Source organism: Asterias rubens, chromosome 10, assembly GCF_902459465.1.
Source record: "Asterias rubens chromosome 10, eAstRub1.3, whole genome shotgun sequence".
Lineage (NCBI taxonomy): Eukaryota > Metazoa > Echinodermata > Asteroidea > Forcipulatida > Asteriidae > Asterias > Asterias rubens.
This window is the reverse complement of record NC_047071.1, coordinates 9,581,751-9,603,234: the sequence shown is the minus strand read 5'-3', so window position 1 is coordinate 9,603,234 and position 21,484 is coordinate 9,581,751. Positions and strand designations below refer to the sequence as shown.

The window sequence follows — 21,484 nt, the reverse complement described above, 5'->3', positions numbered from 1 at the left end:
AGCAGCCCCTTTCAAGAGCCATATGAAGGACAACTCTTTTAGATTGAAGTCGGTCCATTGTCTTGTTTAGGAGTAGACTTGACTCAAGACACAGGACCGCTATAGCTACATCTTGACGGCGGATATGGAAACCTCTCGCACGAGAGGCCATTGCCTCTCGCCAAGTTCCTTTTTAGTCTGATATAAAATCCACTTCGTTGTATCAACAGAGTAGCTTACAATGGTCTATTGTCTTGTTGAGGAGTAGACTTGACTCAAGACTCGGGACCGCTATAGCTACGTCTTGCCGGCGGATATGGAGACCTCTTGCATGAGAACGGGACTTGAATCAAGTCTGTTGAGGAGCCGCTCTGCAAGCTCTGACGTAAACTCGTCGTTGATGTTCCTCTCTTTCTCAGACATATTCAGCGTTAAAGCCTGAACATCTGACGTCACACTTCCGAGGTTCGTGAATAAATAATAATAATAATAATAGCGCCAGAGATGTGCATGTAGCCTTGGTCAATCCCCGTCCATAATCACCTTTCATCTACAATCATCTACACTCCATGTAATGGGACTGAATGTAGTCCCATTACATGGAGTTACACACTTAAAACCTACATCATGCAAGTGCATTTACATATACTGTACATAATTTAAAAATTTGACACTGCATACAGACGACCGAAAGCAAGCTTTTCATATCTGTGTTTTGATTGGTCCGTTTGTCAGCTGCACCCACCTCACCTCCACCAATCAAGACACAGACATGTACAGTTTACGTTATTGATTGTTGTATCCAATGACATCATTGTATCCAATTAAATTACATGCTCTGTCGGAAAAGTATTAAACCTGTCTTTATCGTAAGTGGATAACCAGTCTACTGCACTGCATTCTCTAACGGCAGTCACCGTTGGTTTCAGTCTGTTTCTTTAAGTCTTTGCGTAATTCTCAGTCGTCATCTTAAAGATTTTGGTTCTGTCTCGAGCCTCATCGAAACTCTTCGAGTTTCTTGTGGGTGTCGAGGTTGTAAGTAGCCGACAGAACACAGTTGTAATCTTCAAGTTAAGATTATTGATCATCAGTCTTCTTCAAGGCATCTCATCTTTACTCCAACTTCATCAGACCTCATAGCAACTGTCAGTCTTTTGTTTCTTCGGTTATCATCAGCTGTTTATACAAAGTAGTCGTCTTGAACTTGGTCATACTATCGTTTTGTGACTTATTTCATCATCCACAGCCGATACAAATCCTACATTGGGGCAAAGCAACGGTCAGTATGTTCTTTTCTGAGTAAATTATCCTGCTTACAAATAGGCCTAACCATTTCAGTTATGACTTATCCATGTGCGAAATTAATTAACAACTAACGCGTACAACGAATTATTATTATAGTCAAATGACATGGCTGACTACTGGGGTTCAAAAGGGGTCATAGTTTTAAGCATAATTATGAGTATAAGCGGCAAACTGTTCTAAGCGGGCTCGTGCCCTGTATACGTGACCGTTCCGGTGTGGCGGTTTCACGTAATGGCGCATGACGTAATGTTACCTTATTTGGTCATTCGGAAAACTGAACACGGCGGAAAGTGGAAACCGCCACACCGGCTTATGTCCTTCGATTGAATAAACATTGTCATAGTATCAGTGTCTGCATGCTGCTGAGATTACAAGTCTTGTGTTTTCCTAAGTGGGTTTTGTTGACGGTGCTTTGTTCCTGTTGGAGATTGCCTAAAACGGTAAATTACCTTAAGTGACTATGCCTTTTGGACAGGGAACACCCCCCCCCCCCCAAACCAAACAAATTAAGGACAGTTGTTATTATAAATAATTAAACATTATATTCACCTGGGAATGGAAAGCAAGTCTCATAATAAATAATAATAATATCGAGGTCTCATAAAGCGCACGAATCTACTAAACAAGGTACTCAAGGCGCTGAGTATAATTATTATACAAACCTTCAGGGAGATTAGGTTATTGAAGTGATGAACTCTGATACCCAATTATGTAGCATCCTTTATAAGGGTTTACAAGGTGCAACGGCACATACAGCAGCCACAACCAGGAACACCGGGGCGAACCCCTTCTCTTTTCGGCAAAGTGCACTAGGGTCTTTTACATGCGTTACACAACGCATGGGAACAACGGCTTTACGTCCCGTCCGAAGGATGAAGCCACGGTTTAATGATCTTGCTTAAGGACGCAAAATGTCACGGCTGGGGATTCGAACCCACATTCTGCTGATCTGAAACACCAGAGTTTGAATTCGGTTCTAATAACCGCTCGGCCACGACACTTCCTAAGCGTGTTATGTGTGTAAGTGCGGTACGAAAACAAATTGCTCCCGGGCAGACCGGGATTGACACAGGGAAGCTAATTATCGAACGCACCCTATATTTCACAATGCCGCACTTTTGTCGAAATCAAACTATTTGATTTTGACATAGCAAGAGCGCGATGTTTAAAACGAGCCCAAGGCTCGTGTGTGTACGACTCAACGGTTGATTTCACTTGAGACAGCGGACCAGTCAATGCTGTAAAAAAATCCAGCGGATAAATGACCTTGCCCTTACCATCAAACTTGAATTTTTTGTTTGTCACGCACCAGTCACAACAATGGTCGTAAACTTGATGTAACCAAGTTCCGGAAAGCAATTATAATTATGTCTGTGCATAGCAAGATTTTTGTGAAAATAAACTTTTAAAGTTGGGCACAGGTCCCTCGCTGCAGAGTTTTTCACATAACTGACCCCATGCCTAATGAAACAATGTGTAATTAGCACAATAATTATGACAGTCATGTGAGTTTTTGTTTTCTTTTGTTTTCTTTCTAGGAATTAAACTTGATGTTTCTGTTGCCATGGTGACATTTGATGTGACCATTAATCTCTGGTGCAAGCTAATGCATTCTCAATCGTAGAAAGCAGAATTCCTACACAGAGACACCCTTGATCTTCCTATGTACATGTACACTCCATAAAGCAAACTCACGGATTCAAGAGCTTTTCTTGAACACCAACAAGTGCACTGATCGAAACGTCGAGTTGCTGCACAGTACCGCTTTATTTCAAAACCACCTCAATTCATTAGTGAAAGAGGTTCGTGGTGTTTCCTCGAACTTTAGCCTCAAGAAATCAAGGAGTTTTTTGGAGAAAAGAATATATTGATTCGATCAAATTATTTTGACGATGGAATCAGTAAATTTTACCAGTTCAACTTCTGCCAACACGTTCGACGGCCAGCTGTTTTTCTATTACACAATGAGCAGCATTGGCATACTCGGCAATGGATTTGTTTGCTTTGTCATGCTTCGCTACAGGAAAGTTTTCAACTCCACCACAAACAAACTAATCATCCACCAATCCTGTCTAGATCTCATCGGGTCGTGTGTGTTCCTGGTGGAGAGATTCGCCCACATGGATGCCGTGCCAGACAGTTTTCTCGGCCGGCTCTACTGCCGCGTCTGGTGGTCGGAATGGCCTCAGTACGGCATGTTTGTGGCCTCCACGTGGAACCTGGTCGCCATATCGATAGAGCGTTACCTCGCAATCTGCCGACCCGTTTGGTATCGAAATGTTTTCACTCCACGGAAGCTGAAACTCGTCTTGATGACCACGTGGATGATGGGCTGGGTAGAAAATGCCCATCTCCTGATAGTATGTTTCTATGACAGCGAGACTCTCGGCTGCAATGTGTCCTGGTTCAGCTCAGAGATCCAGGCCGTTGCGGGCGTCTTGGTGTTCCTGCACGAGCTTGTGGTTCCGATGACGATCATGGTATTTTGCTACTCTCTTATTATCTGGAAGCTCCGCCAGAGGGCAAAGGCTCACGGCAAAAACAACAACACCAGTGCTCAGGAGACGTTCTCTAGAGCCAATCGTGACGTCACACAGACAGTAGTTTTGCTAACCATATTCTTCCTCATTTGCTGGAGCCCGACTGAGACCAACTACCTGCTGTATAACCTAGGTATGTATCAACCTGCTAACCTTTATGAAGACATCTTTTATCGAGTTACGGGAGGTATTGTTGTCATTAACTTGTGCATCAGTCCGTTCATTTACTGCTTTATGTACGAAAGGTTTCAGAAACAGTTGAAAGAGATGGTCGGGCGCCGTACACGACGAGTTGACGACTCTTCAATCTTGACCTGAGAGGCGCAAGGCCCAAGGCAAGAGGCTGGTCACCAGACCAACTTTGTGCCCGATTTGCTTATAATGTGCGGAATTTTTGCACGAAGCATTTACATGTATACATTGACCCCCATCGTTAAAGGAAAGCTATATTAAAGAATTTATGGAATTGGCCACGCAGTGAGTCCTAAAGTTCACTGCGTGGGTGTGTTTATTGAAAAACTTGTGTCATTCAACTTAAAATGATGAGCAGTTAACCTGCCTTGGGCGGTTAGAAACACTACTGGTCTGTGCATGTTTCATTTGCGTCCACTGTTTGTAACATGGCGATGACAGGTGTGAGTTGCAAGAAGAAACGGATGTTTTTGTTTTAGCCCTTTCTTCATATGTGGCTTTCCCGTAATATTGTTTACAATCATTATTGAACAGCCTTTTTATTTGACGCACTGTTAGATTTTCCTGTACTTATTTTAATAAGAGCAGTGTCCACAATATTAGGAACCAAAATATACAATAATTATAAAGTCATTAAAACGGTTGATGGACTAGTAGATTATAAGATAACATACTTCAAATAAAAAGGGCATTTGTGACCCACTCTGTGAAAATGAGTCACATGTCGCCCAATGCAATATTAAGTTATGGACAGTTTAATGTGGAAAATGAAAATGGTTACCAAGTAAGGTTTTATGCTGATAGTTATTTTGAGTAATTACCAAAAGTGTCCCATGCTGGACTATACTAAATTAACATCAATTCCAACCTTCAGCTCCCCTGGGTTATTTCCATGAACCCTGAGTGGGATCAACTTGCAAAAATAAACCAAATCTGCTTCTCTCTAATATTTGATTTGTTGTTTATTTTATTTTAAATCTTTAGACATACACAATAGTTACAAGTTGTACAGGGGCTGTCAAGGTTAAAACAAAAGTATAAAACTGTCATCAAAAGATGTGTAAAAACCAGACCCCTGCCAACGATAAAAATATATAATTATACAATATAAAAAGGTGATTGCACTTAAACATTTTAAAATCACACAATAGAAATCATTAAAACATAAGCAAAACCAGACTATTGAAAACAAAAAACTACACCCACAACAAAACACCGCAGCGATAAGAGGAAGGGACAACAATTGAAAATAAAAAAACATAGAATGGACTAAAAACCCTAAAAAAAAGATAAGTTAAATTCAACTTAAAATCTCATCGTCCTTTATTTAAAGTGAATTTTAGGTATATTGTAGGTCCTGGTCTGGATACCTTCCCTTGATAATTTCCTCCTCTTTTTTTCTATAAATGGATATTTTTATAAATTGATAATATGCCTCTGACGATGCCTAGTCATTGTCTGGTTCCCTTCTGACGCACTGCAAATTTAAAAAGGGCACTCAAGTTTTACATACTGTTATTGTTATATTAAAAAAAAAATATGATGTGTTTCATGAACATTAATTTTGGTGTGGATATCATTATAGTCAACTTTTAAAAATCTTTCCAATCATAGGCCTATTACAACAAACTGTTTCAAACGCTTTGCATAGACCAACTCGCCCGATCCAAGGCAACGTGTCCCTTTAAGTTGAGGTTCAAGGGTATAGTTTGAATGTTCAAGCAAGCTTGTAAAGTAATTGGCCTTCAGGAGGAGTATCCAGGGGCTATAATAATACATTTCTCATGTGCAATAGAATTAATTAATTAATGTTATTTCTGCCCCGACCATAACATGCCAAAATCCAGATGAAAGTTAAGTTGGTTTGGTATTGGATATTGGATATTTTGTACAGCGAATAATCAATGTTGCTCCTTGATTGGATATTGGGAATTTATGTAGGTTTGTACAGCAAATGTATACCGTGTACACCGATATTGGATATTGGACATTCCCGTACGTTTGTACATTGAATGTATACCTTGAACACCGATATTGGATATTAAGCCCGTATGTTTGTGCAGCGAATATCTACCTTAAACCAATATGTATAGGATGTTGGACATTCCTGTGCTTTTGTAGCGAAATGTACATGTATATCCATCTATCTATCTATCTATATTTTTCAAGAAAGAAGTAATTTTCCACGAATTTGATTTCGAGACCTCAGATTTAGAATTTATTTTATATTTTTATATACATACTGGCACTACAGACATTGTAGGCCTGCCTTGTGTTAGCAAAATTGGAAAATGAAGTTATTTGACAAAGACGTCGTCGGGTGCTTCATAAAACTCGATGTAGCTATGGCAACCTCGTATACGTCGTATCAAACCATGTATGGAATAATTATATTAACGAAGTGGTCATTCTTTTTTACTTGTTATGTGCCAACCCCAAGGGTTCACCTTTTGCTAAAGAAACCGACTTGAACAAAAAAATATATAAAAATTGAGTGACTCTTTGTAGATTTTTTAATGATTATAATAATGCGAAGCCTTGTATAATGCACGTATCTACTAAACAAGGCACTAAAGGCGCTCAGTGTTTTATTCCATTGATTGGTCACACACATTCACAATACATTACAACCACCAGATGTTAACAGTCTTTTACAAAATGATGAAAAGAGTCAACTATAAGAGATGTTAAATTTGCATTGGGGATAAAGAGTATTAAGAGTCAATTAAAGGCGTTAGACACTATTGGTAATTACTCAATATAATTATCAGCATAAAACCTCACTTCGTAACAAGTAATGGGGAGAGGTTGATAGTATAACACATTGTGAGAAACGACTCCCTCTGAAGTGACATAGTTTTCGAGAAAGAAGTAATTTTCCACGAATTAATTTGATTTTGAGACCTCAAGTTTAGAATTTGAGGTCTCGAAATCAAGCATCTGAAAGCACACAACTTCGTGTGACAAGGGTGTTTTTTTCTTGCATAGTTATCTCGCCACCTCTACAACCAATTGGGCTCAAATTTTCACAGGTTTGTTATTTTATGCATATGTTGAGATACACCAAGTGACCAATAGTGTCCAGTGTCTTTAAAGACATGACTAAACTTAAATTGTAAACCAACAACTTTCAGTAGGCTACCATAATTAAATAATAAACATTGTTAACAAAATAACATGAATTTTAACTGACAATGGATTGGAGAAAAACAAACATCAACATTTTGTTTCGAAAACACAATCCAACTTAAAAAATCAAAACATGAAAACCTGATTATCTTTTTTCAAGTAGCACAAGGCCCTATTTCTAGTGTACATCAAGATAAAGGCGTCTGAGTGAAGTCTGTTTTGATTAAGTTCTTTCGATTTCTTTTGTACATTTTAATCATGTTTAGATTTCTTTGCTGATCTTGTCTTCGACAATCTTGAGGAACTGTTATTCATATATTATATATATTTTTTGTTAATGCAAAGTCGCCAGACACAAAAGGCCTGAAGGTCATTTTAAGGGAAGGTACGCTATCGGTAATTGTCAAAGACCAGTGTTCTCACTTGGTGTATCTCAACATAAATATGCATAAAATAACAAACCTGTGAAAACTTTAGCTCAACACTGTTTTCATCAGAGTTGGGAGAAAATGATGAAAGAAAAACACCATTGTTGGACGAATTTGTGTGCTTTCAGATAGGAATAAAAGACTTCTAGCTAGAAGTCTATCATTATTTTAGTAAGAAATTACATCTATTTCAAAATCCATGCTACTTCAGAGGGAGCCGTTTCTTACAATTTAATATTATCAACGGCTCTCCAATGTTCGTAACTAAGAAAGTTTTTAAGCTAATCATTATTTGGTTTGGGTAATTACCAAACGTGTACCTTCCCTTTAAAGGTGTGGGCTACAATCAACTATATTCCAAGTGCCGTTGCCACATTAACGTGAAGTTGAAACAGGGTTGTCCCTTTGCAGTATCGTCCACCAGAAGCCTGGCTGGTATAGAGTAGAAAGCTTTACCTCCCAGCGATATTAGTGATGACTGTTAAGGTACTGAACACACTTTTTGTATTAATATTGTCAAAGACCAGATATCCTCTGGTGTACTCAACATAATGGTAAAATAACAAGCCTGTGAACATCTGGACTCAATTGGTGATTGAAGTTGCAAGAAAAAACGCTCATGTTGTACAAAATAGTGTGCTTTCGGGACAGAAGTCTTTTATTATTAATTTTAATGAGAAATTACCTCTTTCTGATAGATCGGGCTTCAACATTTCTTACGGCATTTTTTGTTTAGGTCCAGTGATCATTAGATATTGGGGTTAAACAAATTCTGCGTATTCCAAAGTTTGATTTATTTCACATACTTTTTGGGAAAGAGGATGAACGAACGCAATTGTGTTGTGTAATGCTAGGAGTCCACTGGGCCAGCGCCAGTTGGTGCCAGTTTGCGCCAATGCTATTTACTGTGGCGCCTAATGTCGCCAATAAGGTGCCTAGTGGCGTGTAGTGGCTCAAACTGCCCCCAACTGGCCCGTGGTGTCCCGTAGCGGCACCAAATTTGAATGTGGCGGCAAGAAAATTTCAAAATGTTTGAAATTTTCGTCTCGCCACTTGCATCGAGCAATCAGCGCCAAGTGTCCGCCAAGTGGCACCAAATGGCGCGAACATATCGCCCTTTGGCGCAAACAATCCGCCTATTGGAATCATTGATCTCCATTATACTGACCGGAATCCACTGGAATGTTGCGCCAATGAGATTTCGCGCCACATGGCGCCACTTGGCGCTAAGTGGCACCTTGTTTGCGCCAAATAATTCCAACAGAGGTGGATAGCCCGCCAAAACGCGCCAAATGGCACCCGATTGGTGACTACTTCGCGCCAAATGCCACCTGGTAGCCCGCCACTTGCCGCCTATAAAAGCAGGGCGGCATCGCAAGACTTTCTCACACAACTTTCAAGATTCGACTCGACAACACCTCCACGCAGTTTTTCCTTCATAATTTCTACAAGATTTCACACAATTTTCAACGAAGATGCAGCTGAGGAGGGTCTGAACCAGGTAGCCGATGGTCGGTATTTATAAAGTCGGCAAGTAGCGCCAAGCGGCGGCAAGTTCAAACCAATTTGGCGACCTTTGGCACAAACTAATCACCAAGTGGCGCAAAGTAGCCGTCTATTGGCGCGAATGGCGCCAACAACAGGGTGAATTTTGGAATCAAATGGCCGTGTAAATGGCGCAAACTGGCGCAACATTTTGGAGCAAGCCGGGTGGCATTTGGCGCACGCCAATGGCACCCAGTTTGTTCCACTTGGCGACACTTGCCGGCGCCACAGCGAGCCACTACGCCAATCACATAATCTTTGGCGCGAACTGGCACCAACTGGCGCTGGCCCAGTGGACTCCTAGCATAAGATGGTCGGAGAGGTCAGTATCGGAGTGGCGGGTCTTAGTGACCACTATGGTAGCATCGGGCTTGTCGCTAGGCAGGGACACGCTTGCAGGCAACGGCCAATCACGGGGTGGTCGGGCGGGGTCTGAGTGTCCATGCGGGGCGATCGTGCTCGCACGACGACGGCATGGTTTTTCGGGTTGCGACTTGGAAAGCCGTCAGAGTGTTTTTGGCAAGCGATCAAGCAACAAGTGTGATTTTGGGTTAGCGTTGAGCCAAGTGTCTTTTGGAATTAGTCTAAGTGCGTCTTTTTTTGTAGGCAAATTGCTTGAATCTTTGTGTTTGGACGCTATATTCCAGCCAGAATTTGGGTGAGTTTACTTGCTATTTTTATCCAGCGAAACTCTCATTGCGTGCTGTCTCCGATCTTATGTCTGGGTTCCGTTATTAATTTATTGTGTAACTTCTTGAGTGCATTGTTCCGTTGCGGTCCAGTACATGGTGTCGATATTGATTTAATTGCTGCGTGACTGGTTTGCGTTCGATTGTGTTGCTGAGATTTTGAGTACCCTTTTCAGAATAGTTGTGACGAAGTGGCAGCTGGTAGTTGAGTTCGCAGAGAACTTGGACGGCCCAGCGTCGATCACAGAGATTGACAGTGAGTTGACCCTCTGGGTTGACGAGATAGCCGTTAATTATCGGTTGAGTAGTCTAGCTAATTTGGAGACTTGAATAGAGACGCAGCAAAACAATCGGCGTGCTTGCGTGTGCGTTTTGATTGCTAAATTTGCTACTGCTTAACTGGATGGACCTGCGAGGAAGGCACTCGGGAAGACATGATGTATTAAAAAAAAAAGATATTTTAAAAGGCCTCGTTTATCAAGGATAGAACGAAAAGAACTGTCATTTCAACTATTTAATAATGGGAAAGTGAGTTGCCCAGGAGGCAATAAAGAGGATTGCCCAGGGGCAATTTAAAGTCACCTGGAAATATAACTTGTTTTCTTTCAAACATAAGAGTATATGCTTACGAACACTAAAACAATTTTTTTAGTAATTGTTTGTCACGATTTATATGTTTAAAAAATATATAAAGTTGTTTGGGGGGCTGACTCCGCCTACCCCTTTTGTGACGTCAATCGAGGCAGACTTTGCCTGCAATGCATATAGTAAACACACGTGCAAAGTACATGTAGGCCCTACGTCCAAGTCGTGAGTTGGTACAATTCAAAAAGTGTTTTTCTGCATTCAGCAGCAATACACCTGGTCGGCATTGCCGGAAAACAAACGTACAAACTCACGACTTGGGCCGTACATGTACTTTGCAATTGTGTTTACTCTATACGCATTACAGGCAAAGTCTGCCTCGATTGACGTCATGAACAGCGCCCTCTCGGGTCGGGGTCTACTCTTAATATTGTAAATAACATAAGAACTTATTTTTTAAAACCTTAGTTAACTGTATATTCACATTCCACTCATCAAACCACATTAGTGACAAAAGCTTAATTTTGAAAAAATACCACTTCCAGGTGACTTTAAGAGTTTAGAACTGTGTTTTTGTCATATTATTATGTTCTCCCACCCCCAGTAGAAATATATACAACCCTGCCCCAGTGCAACAGACAAACAGTAACCGATCGGGCGGTAGATTTCCACCCAAACGAGCCTGCATCCTTAAGGGGAACTTTCGGCCCAGCGGTTGGAGGTCTCCTTGGACTCCTGAATTTAAATTAGTCTCGCGGGAAACCCGTCACAGTATGGTAGATGTAGTAGCGAAGTAAACGAGTGTCTAAAATGCTTCAGAAATGTTGTACAATGTATTATCTTCTTATTTACTCTCAGGTTAGTGTGTAAACCTTTTAAGGGGTGCTTTGAACAATTACAAAAATTACATATAAGACATAGAAGGCGATTTTTTTTTTTCGCCACTCTGCATTTATATCGCGCCCGCCATTTTGTCAGTAGGGGGGCCTATCCTTCTGTTTTGCTTAAAGGCAGTGGACACTATTGGTAATTGTCAAAGACTAGTCTTCACAGTTGGTGTATTTCAACATACGCATAAAATAACAAACCTGTGAAAATTTGAGCTAAATCGGTCGTCGAAGTTGTGAGATAATAACGAAAGAAAAACACCCTTGTCACACGAAGTTGTGCGCTCTCAGATGCTTGATTTCGAGACCTCAAATTCTAAACTTGAGGTCTCGAAATCAAATTCGTGGAAAATTCCTCCTCTGTCGAAAACTACGTCACTTCAGAGGGAGCTGTTTATCACAATGTTTTATACTATCAACCTCTCCCCATTACTCGTAATCAAGAAATGTTTTATGATGATTATTATTTTGCTCGTGAAATAGTTGTACGTTTAGCATGGAGGTAGAATGGTTTAAGCAATATTTTGGCTACATTAAGCAAACAAAAATTCTTACCGTTAAGCAGCTCTATGAAATTGGGCCCTGGTTACGTATGCTGCTCAGCATCCTCGGCTCGCGCTCATCATACACTAGCTAAGAAATATGTTGTGTACATAATTCAAACTTACTTGAACAACCATGGCTCGAACTTACTTGAATCTACCATCACACAACAGGGAGGAGACGGTGGTTCTGGTTACTGGGGCAGACAGCTTAGATAAGCTTATGTAGAGCCCCCCGACATTATCTTTAGGAATTTATCCACATGCCCCTTGAAAAGTGTTCACACTTGTAGCTAATTCAATTGCCTCTCTAGGGAGAGTCTCCCAGTAATTTACCACTCTCTGGCTAAACCAGAACTTCCCGAGGTAATGCAAATGTACCGTGGTGTTTGAAGGGTGGGGGGGGGGGGTATTGTGAAGGGACGCAATAATAGTACAATACAAATAACTGTGGCAAGCAACCCATCTTAAATAGTAAAGACGGATCTGAGTGCTTTGTGAAATTGATGTTTTTGTCCCGTAGACTATTGGCGAAGAAAGAGAACCATTCTAAAGACATCAGAGATATAGCAGCAGCACTAGGGCAGACATTCCAAACAGTGCCAACAGTACTTTGATATTCAAAACAGCATTGTTAGGTTAAATAACAAACACCAATTGCAACACGTACAATTTAAACAAATGCAGTGTTCATGTAATTGAATACAGACATAATCAAACGTTTTCTCTTTTACAATGCGATATAGTGTTTACCTGTTGAGATGAATGTTACACATTTAATTCCTTACACTTTCAGACATTTCGCACGTATGTAATCATCAGGTTTCTAGAACAATACAATTATGATTATCAACCAAATACTTCTACTATATTTAAAGGCATTGGCCACTATTGGTATTACTCAAAATAATTATTAGCATAAAACCTAACAAGTAATGGAGAGAGGTTGATGGTATAAAACATTGTGAGGAACGGCTCCCTCTGAAGTGGCATGGGTTTTGAGAAAGAAGTAATTGTCCAAGTGTTTGATTTCGAAACCTCAGATTTAGAACTTGAGGTCTCCAAATCAACCATCTAAACGCACACAACTTCGTGTGACAAGTGCGTTTTTTCTTTCATTATTATCTCGCAAGTTCGATGACCGATTGAGCTCAAATTTTCACAGGTTAGTTATTTTATGCCTATGTTGAGAAACACTAACTGTGAAGGCTAGTCTTTGACAATACCACTAGTGTCCACTGCCTTTAATCAGCGCAGTGTTAAGTTAAATTACATCATCATCGGAATTTGTTTGGGGGACTCACAAATCCAATACTACGGTTTTTTTTCCACCCAAATTAACATTGTACTTGAAGACAATAAATTTGAAAGGGAAAACACGGGAATTCCGGTTAAAACCGGAAGACTCTCATGCCTGGCCATTTCTAGAAAACCGATCCTTGAATTACTAATCCATAAAATTTGCTGTTGATGAAGACTTTTTTTTTTTATTAAGGGCAGAAATTAAGGGGAAAGATCGTCCAAGACGCAATTTCACGCACTTCACTATACGCTGCTACTTTAGACAATCACACGCCCAATTCTAACCCTAACGTGCCGATGTACCTTTTTTCATCAATATAAAGATATAAATCTTGAAGGTTACAATAGCTATTCCGACTTCCATGTCACAACAACTAATAATGATAAATCTCGACAAAAACAGCTAAATACTAACTCGCTTTTCGATAGACTACTACGGAGCTTAAGAACGAAATAGTATACAAATAATTATTGACTGCTTCGAGTGCATGGTCCTCGGACCTCTCCATTTCCCCTCGGCTGCGCCTCGGGAAAATAGAACGCTCCGGGGATCACCTCGGGAGTCGTAGTTTTAACCATAGCACGAGTTAAGCAGTCAATACTTGTTTTATAACACCCCAACAGACTATTTATCATCTTCGTACACGTAACGTTCGTACGCGCGTTTCAAAAACACAGATGCACAACCTATCACAAACCCATGGGTTTGTGATAGTCGTCGGATTATCAGTGAACGGCAAACGATGCACTATCACACGGCCTCCGTCTAGTAAAACTAAAGACATATCATGTGACGCGCTAAACCAATGAAAAGGCAGAATATTTGTAAGGGGTGTTATAAAGTATACTGTAATCGTCATCGTAACTATATGATAATAAACAGCACCTCCGAAACGTCGTTTTTGCCTACGAAGTGTCTGTTCTATATTGAACAAAAACAAAAGTTTATTCAAGGTACGGTGGTTGCTAAAAACAGTTATTATACATCTTTCCACCTAAACAATCACACGAAATAATTTATAATAATGTGCACATCAGGCATAATGCCATTTATTACTCGGCAATATTCTAGCCATATATATGAGATAGGTTTTCCCGGCCAATTTCTGGAAGAAAAAACTTTCAATTTCATTGACACGCATTAAAATTCATGTGCATTTCCCCTAATCCATCCACAAACTATGGTTCGTTTTAAGTTATTGGTGCACTGTATTGACCTTTGTTTGTGTCCACCATTTTGTTTTTCTCAATTAGATTTGTTTCAGTCATTCTATTTCATCAATAGACGAAACTTTTACTATACTTAAGTTGAATTTATACTACCTATTCAGACTTGACGAAATTGAATGACTGGCCAACCGTTGTTGTTGGCTGTCACGAATTAAATTAAGTCTTGCGGTCAATGATATTGAATGATTTTCTTGAACCAGTGAATTTATTGCTGGTTCAATCACTTCACTCCTTTTGAGTCCGTTATGTTGATTCGATCGACGGAGCATTAGTTTTCACCCCATATTTCACGAGCCCCGAGTGTTAAAATAAATGGATTGTTAATTGTTAAAGTTGGCCGTGAAAACCTATTTATTATTACCCCTTGTGTATCCGACCCAAGGCCATCCGAAATCTGTTTAAAGGCCTGTACACGTTTGATAATCGCAAAAGATATGCACAAAACCTTACTTGGTAACGGGCAACGGAAAGCTTTTGATAGTATAAAACATTGCGAAAAACGACTCCCTCTGAAGTGACGTAGTTTTTGAGAAAGATAATAATAATTTCTCACCAAAATAATAAAAGATTCTGGCCAGAAGCATTTTATTCCTATCTGGAAGCACAACATTTTGTACAATTTAGAGTGTTTTTGCGCTTTCATAGTTTTCTTGCAAATTCAATGATCAATGAGTCAAACATTTCACAAGCTTGTTATTTTATGCATAATAATGTTGGGATACAACAAGTGAGAATTCTGGTCTTTGACAATTACCAAACGTGTTCGGTGCCTTTAATATATTGGATATATTCAACAACGGCAGCCAGATTGATGCAAACACATTCACACCAACAGTCACTACCTGGGTAGACTTGAATCAAGTCCCAATCCCGTGAGAGTCCTTTTATTTTCAGTACCAACGCCCCAACTTGTGCCGCGCCTCACGAAGGTTTCGCACGAGAACGGATACGGATACGTTTAGCTAAAACAGCGTACGTTTGCCCCAAAACAGCACACGAGTCATGACCGGGAATGGACATCTCAACTGAATTTAATTTCTTGTTGTTATAAAAAAAAATAAAAAAATCAAGCAAAGCCGTTGCTACAGACATTATTATTCTCACTGAGCGGCTTTTGGCATAAATAATGCAAACCATTCAGATATGATCTTGTTGAGCTTACGGACACAACCTCAAAGTCTTCCTGTTTGAGCATCTCCTGTGCTTTCTCTCGACCCCACATAGCCCCGAGACCAGTCCCGTCTCCTGGATACAGGGACACGGGCAGGCAGTTCATCAAACTCATAGTGTACTGGGTTAGAATGTAGGCTCTGTCAGCATCCTTAAGATTGTCCTCGAGTTTGGTGTGCGTGACGGTATCCACTACCGACAGGGTTCCCCCTGGCTTCAGGACCCGGTGTATTTCACGCAGAGCCTTGTAGGGGTACGACACGTCGTGAAGGACAAAGTACATGAAGACGTAGTCAAATTTCCATGTCCACTCGGCCGGCATGCAGCTGACGTCCTCACTGGCAAACTGGACATTGCTGAGACCCTCGCAAGTGGTCTTCTCTCGAGCTTGCTCTATGAAGTTTGGGCAGATATCGATTCCGTAGATGTAGCTATTGGGGAACTGGGTGGCGAGCATCCTGCATGAACCACCCTCGCAGCACCCTACTTCTAGAACTGTGATTCCTTTAACTATATAAAACACAAAACGACAACAGAAGGCAAATAAAATAAACACAAATAACACAGACAACATTGGTAATTGTCAGAGACCAGTAATCATCACGCTATGTGACCCAACATACATAAAGAGAGTTTTAGCCCAAACAGTCACTAGACTAAACAAGAAAACAGTGCAAAACAATTTATATGTATATATGCCTGTATGTTTTCAATGATTTTAAAGACACCGGACATTATACTGGTCAATATAAACAAACTTACTTGGTAACAAGAAATGGAGAGCTGTATAGTATAAAACATTGTGAGAAACGGCTCCCTCTGAATTAACGTTATTTTCGAGAAAGAAGTAATTTTCCACTAAAATAGTTGTATTTGATTTCGAGCCCTCAGAATTAGATTTTGAGGTCCCCGAAATCAAGCATCTGAAAGCACACAACTTCGTGTGAAAAGAGTGTCCTTTCTTCCATTACTATCTCACAGCGTCGACGACCGTTTCTCACAACAATGTTTTATAATGTCAAGAGCTCTCCATTGCTTGTTACCAAGTAAGTTTTCATGCTAACAATTATTTTGAGTAGTTACCAAAAGTGTTTAGCCGTCGATTTCACCAAACTCTTAGGATTAATCTTAGGACTTAGGACGAGTTCAGTTCCGTAATCCATGGACGTTATTACGTATTGAATCCATCCTAAGTTAGGACGGGTTATTACTCGTCCTAACTCGAGATAGGATTGATCCTACCGTTTCGTGAACTCGGCTGTAGTGCCTTTAAAAATAATAACACATTATTAAAACATCTTTGAATGTTTGTAAACTTACTTAGTTGCTGATTCAAATGGGGCATGGATGGAATGAACTCTTGAAGGAACTGGTCTCGAAAGAAAGGATCGTGTAGTTTGTCCAAAACCTGATCAAACTTTAGATACTTGTCCATACAAACACCTATAAATTGCAAGAGAAAAACATTGCTTTGTTGTTTATAAGAAAATGTATTGTTGAGTATTGCAATGTATTGCAATGTTAATAACCAGTATCATGTGAGACTTTTGGGAAGCTTAAGTTGAGCAGCAGACTCACACGGTAAATCCATTGTTCTTTGTTATGTGTGTGTGTTCAGAACAACGTAAGCAATGGAAATTTACCTGTCTGCCGCCACCTAGCGTTCAAAAGTCTCACATTCTCATTAATTTTGGGAGTACGAGAAAACGTTACTGTTAGCCTGAACATCTGACGTCACACTTCGAGGCTCATGAATAATGCCAGAGACCGGTGTCGCATGCAATTATGTATTCTATGCAAAACTATCCGGAGGACATTATTGCATATGCAACAATGTCCGCCGGACGGATTTGCCTGTGCAATCGTGTCCGCCCGGACATCGCTGCATAATGCAATTGTGTCCACCCGGACACATTTGCATGTGCAGCTGTGCCCGCCCCCGTGCAAAACCGTCTTTGCAGTAAATTAAACGCCCTTGGTCAACGGAACACGTTCGCCATTTGTTTTACTAGCTTATAAATGACATGGGAAATGTTCGACCGTTGGGTATTCGCTTCAATCATAAAATACGTGAGTATTCGTGCTGCATATACGTAGGTTCAGTGCATGCACGCTCGCTTACGCGCGCACATACATGTACAGTCATGTACACATGTCCACCAGACGGTTTTTGCATAGCACCGGACACGATTGCAAATGCAAAAGTGTCCGGAGCGGACAGTATTGCATGGCGGACACAATTGCATCTGACACTGGCCTTCCAGCCGGCGTGTATCTTCACCTTTGACCTTCATACATTTCACAAAGAGATAGGCCGACGCACAAATTCAACACCAACATTGCATGCACATGTACATCATGTACTGTATAATATGGAAAGGTTTGCGGTAACACCATGTAATGACTATCTCTAATGCGTTGGGGTGGTTCTGAAAAGAACCGTTGGTTCAACTACTGTATACATAAAACCACACACACGGACACGCATGCAGACGACCGAACGTATAAGCTTTCCTATCTGTTTTTTGATTGGTCAACTGGGGTGACCTCAGACCAATCAAACCAAACCCATCTACGGTAGCCTTTAGTCACTGCATTTTTCCTATGATATCATTGTATCCCATGGAATCACTGGATCTGAATAGCAAGTACCTGTAAAGACAGGGGCCGAGTCTACGTTACTATCAGAAACGTTTCTCAGATTGTGTATTCAAACCACGGATTATTCTTCCTGAGATAACTACAGATTTTCGTTACCTCAAAAATATGCGCATCTTTTCAAATGAAATGATTACAGGAATAGTTCTAAGTAGGATTTGAAACTTTGCATGGTGGAAATACGATATAGAAATGTTTGCGGTAACACCATAAAATGACTATCTCTAATGATTTGGACTGGTTCTAAAAAGAACCGTTGGTTTAAACTCGACGTTTCGATCAGTATGCTCTGATCGTCTTCTGACATTGTTCTATTATAAACAGTTAAAGGTAGGATTTGTTCCCTTTCACAAGTTCTTGATAACCAGTATGGTGCTTGTACTCATTTACTGTGCAACACTCTATTCAGCCATGCTGAAAACGTTAATTTTCATCAACGAATTCATCTTCACCAACTTGCTCAAACTCAGACAATCTTAAGGTTTAGATCAACTGTATAACCGCTCAACCGCTTTCAACACTCTTTCATTGGGTCGCCCTCTACGTCTTCGATATTTCCTTGGTAAAAGCCAACTCGTTCTTCACTATGGATAATCAAATACGTAAATTACATCGGGACAAGTCAGTCCCTTTAGTGTAAATATATCTTTAGTGCATTTATTAAGTAAGCTCTGTTTTGGATCCAGCTTACTGTTAGTTTATATTTTCCCTTGATTTCCAAGATGGCGGACGGCGCCTAGAATTATTACGTGAACCGCAGGGAGAACTGTTTGTTTATTTATTAGTGTTTATTTAATATTCATAATTATTATTGTAAAAGTTCATAAGATCCTTAGAAAGTTCATAAGATCCTTAGATGAAGATCTCATCACATCGTATTTATCTTCGTCAACAGATTCATGAATGTAAATAAAATACTGGAAAGCTAACAACTGAACAGCCGTGTCACATCAATCTTTAATACAGTCAGAGGGGTCACATTATCATGAACATTAAACAAACTCCTACTTCAACCGGATTTGTGAGTGACGCCCGTCACTTGCTGAAAAATTAACATAATTTACTCCTACTCGATACAGATTCTATATAAGTAGTGCCAGCTCTGCTGGATGACGTAGTGAACAAGAAAAACAATATCGCCCTCTTGTGGCAAGAATTAAGTTACCTGCTGGGCCATCTTTCTTGAAGCATTCTGCCACATCGAAGAACCCACTAGACAGGCACGGGATAGCAACGGACAAGAAGCCGGACTGTGTGAGGATACCAACGCGATGGGCAGGTATCCAATACGTGTCTTGCTCAGGGTCGAAGTTCACGATGTCCGCGACAGCCATACATCCCAGCCATTCTCGGACATATCTGAGTATCAAACAAAAAATCAATTCAAAATCAATTAGAAAATTTACCTCGTTTTACCCCGGGATTAACTCCCTTAAGCCATTTCCACACTACGTTGCCATTGCCCGGGAAATAAACTCCCGGGAATTGTTTAACCCCCACCGCCACCCGATGCCCAGCAACCATTCTCACTATCCCGATTTGGTAACTCCCGGGAGAACTATTTCCTAGGAATATGCACGGTCGTCGTTTCACACCGTGTGATCAAACCCCAGGAAATGTGTCAATATGTCAGCCCATCTGGACGTCTCAACACAGTGGACGCAAAAGTTGGGGCAAGTTAAGCCTGCTTCTGTTCTCACTAGTAGCTGCTTTTTCCCCGGGAAAAACATTTTTACACCGGGCTTAACTCCCTTAAATCTACCCTTGAGCAGGGTTAATCATTTCCTTGGAATACATTTATTTCCCGGGACAATCCAGGGAGTTTTTTTATAGTGTGAAAAGATCGACCAAAAGTTCCCAAAAATAACTATAGTGTGAAAAGGGCTTTATGTCATTATTTGAATGCAATTGTGCAGGATCCGAATGGCCGCAGCACACCCGCATTGACAAATTATTGTTCTGTGAATCAGCACTTACGTTGACCAAAAAAAAATCTGTGATACCACCTTCAAGCTCACCTTTCTTTCATGTTAGCCAAGTCCGCAATCTCCTGGCTGGTTTTCCTGTTCTCTCCAATGGACATCATCACATCAAACAGTCCCGTCTCCATACCCATGGCTATCCCAAGACATGCCATACCACCGTTGATCTGATGCGACAAGCGTGCCGTAAAATCCTTTGACGTTTCATGACCGGTGATGGTTGGATTGGCCATGGTAGAACACTCGTCGTGTCGGTTGCCGCGGCGCTCCCGTGGTTCAGTTGCTCCTCGCGATATCAAAACGTTGTGAACGAGACACAGAATGCTGTTTTTTCGTGAGTTCGACTTTATGATAACATTACTTTCGAAACTACGAAACGTTTTAGTGCCGACCTCCCGATATGAGCTCAAATGAAAAAAGTACACGACAAAATCTACACAGGGCCATATATACCTCAAAACAACACCAGCAAAAAAGAATATTCCATAACAATGTGTCAGTATCTGACCGTGAATTGAAGGCAAGGAAGCTGGACGGTTATCTCTCCAACACAGTTGTCCACGCGCGACACTTTTGGTGCGAAATAGTTATCGTGAACTTGTGTCAGTAACTTATGACATACAAGTTTTTATTTGATGAGTTCAAATCGAGTGGCCAGAGATCGACACCCGATAGTTTTATTCCCTTTCGTGAAAAATGGGGTTTGTCAATCAAAGTGTACGCACTGTATATAGCAACGGGTGAGATGTTGAAGTGGATAAACATTGTAAGAATTAATAATTAGCTTTATAAGACCATAATGTAAATCACCGCACCATGTTTGCATGCTTCGTTTTTGAAAGGGCAAGGGCACCAAGGCATTTTCTCCTTGGTAGTTATGTAAAATTAATATAGACGGTATTGAATATCACGTGGCTCAAATATCTGACCTACAAGATGGCGTCTGTGCGTGCGTGTATGCGTGCATGTGCCGTAAAAATCAAACCGGGAATGTTGCGTGCTGCGTGCTTCGATGATGTACGCGTTTGGACGCGCATACGGTTTGCCATACAAGACGGCGACCTTTCATAGCATAAAGGGGTTATTCAATCATAGGCCGTGTCCGAAACGGCGACTTCGGCTACAGCTACGGCTAGATAGCGCGCGTCTGCCATTCTTCAACACTGGTAGACGCGCTGATCTAGACGTAGCTGTAGCCGAAGTCGTCGTTTCGGACACGGTCTCATAGAGTTACAATTATATAAGAACTAGAGGGTGCACTGGCCTATATACGCACTCCGGCATGCGCGCAGGCGGCCATTTTCTAAGTTGACAAAACTGG

The 21,484-nt window shown here is 40.8% G+C and overlaps 2 protein-coding genes across 2 annotated transcripts; one reads left to right on the top strand and one right to left on the bottom strand.

Annotated features, from left to right (window-relative positions):
• Window positions 1-3,176: 3,176 nt before the first annotated feature.
• LOC117295645 (nociceptin receptor-like) lies at window positions 3,177-4,142 on the top strand. Its single transcript, XM_033778352.1, has one exon. It carries the CDS (start codon window positions 3,177-3,179, stop codon window positions 4,140-4,142), a length of 966 nt encoding a protein of 321 aa, XP_033634243.1.
• An 11,200-nt stretch (window positions 4,143-15,342) lies between these two features.
• LOC117295644 lies at window positions 15,343-20,396 on the bottom strand. The gene is made up of 4 exons (XM_033778351.1): window positions 20,200-20,396; window positions 19,347-19,540; window positions 16,844-16,966; window positions 15,343-16,033 (listed from the first exon to the last, which is right to left on the bottom strand). The coding sequence occupies exons 1-4, from the start codon at window positions 20,394-20,396 to the stop codon at window positions 15,420-15,422; spliced, it is 1,128 nt and encodes a 375-aa protein (XP_033634242.1). The 3' UTR covers window positions 15,343-15,419.
• Between the last annotated feature and the right edge of the window lie 1,088 nt (window positions 20,397-21,484).

Excerpts from the sequence above, each read along its gene's own strand:
- LOC117295645 (XM_033778352.1), top strand. The coding sequence starts at position 3,177 with ATGGAATCAGTAAATTTTACCAGTTCAACTTCTGCCAACACGTTCGAC.
- LOC117295644 (XM_033778351.1), bottom strand. The coding sequence starts at position 20,396 with ATGGCCAATCCAACCATCACCGGTCATGAAACGTCAAAGGATTTTACG. Across the intron at positions 16,967-19,346 it reads CAAGAAAGATGGCCCAGCAG|GTGTTTGTATGGACAAGTAT; the intron begins GTAACTTAATTC and ends TGCAATTTATAG. Across the intron at positions 16,034-16,843 it reads CCATTTGAATCAGCAACTAA|TTAAAGGAATCACAGTTCTA; the intron begins GTAAGTTTACAA and ends TGTTTTATATAG.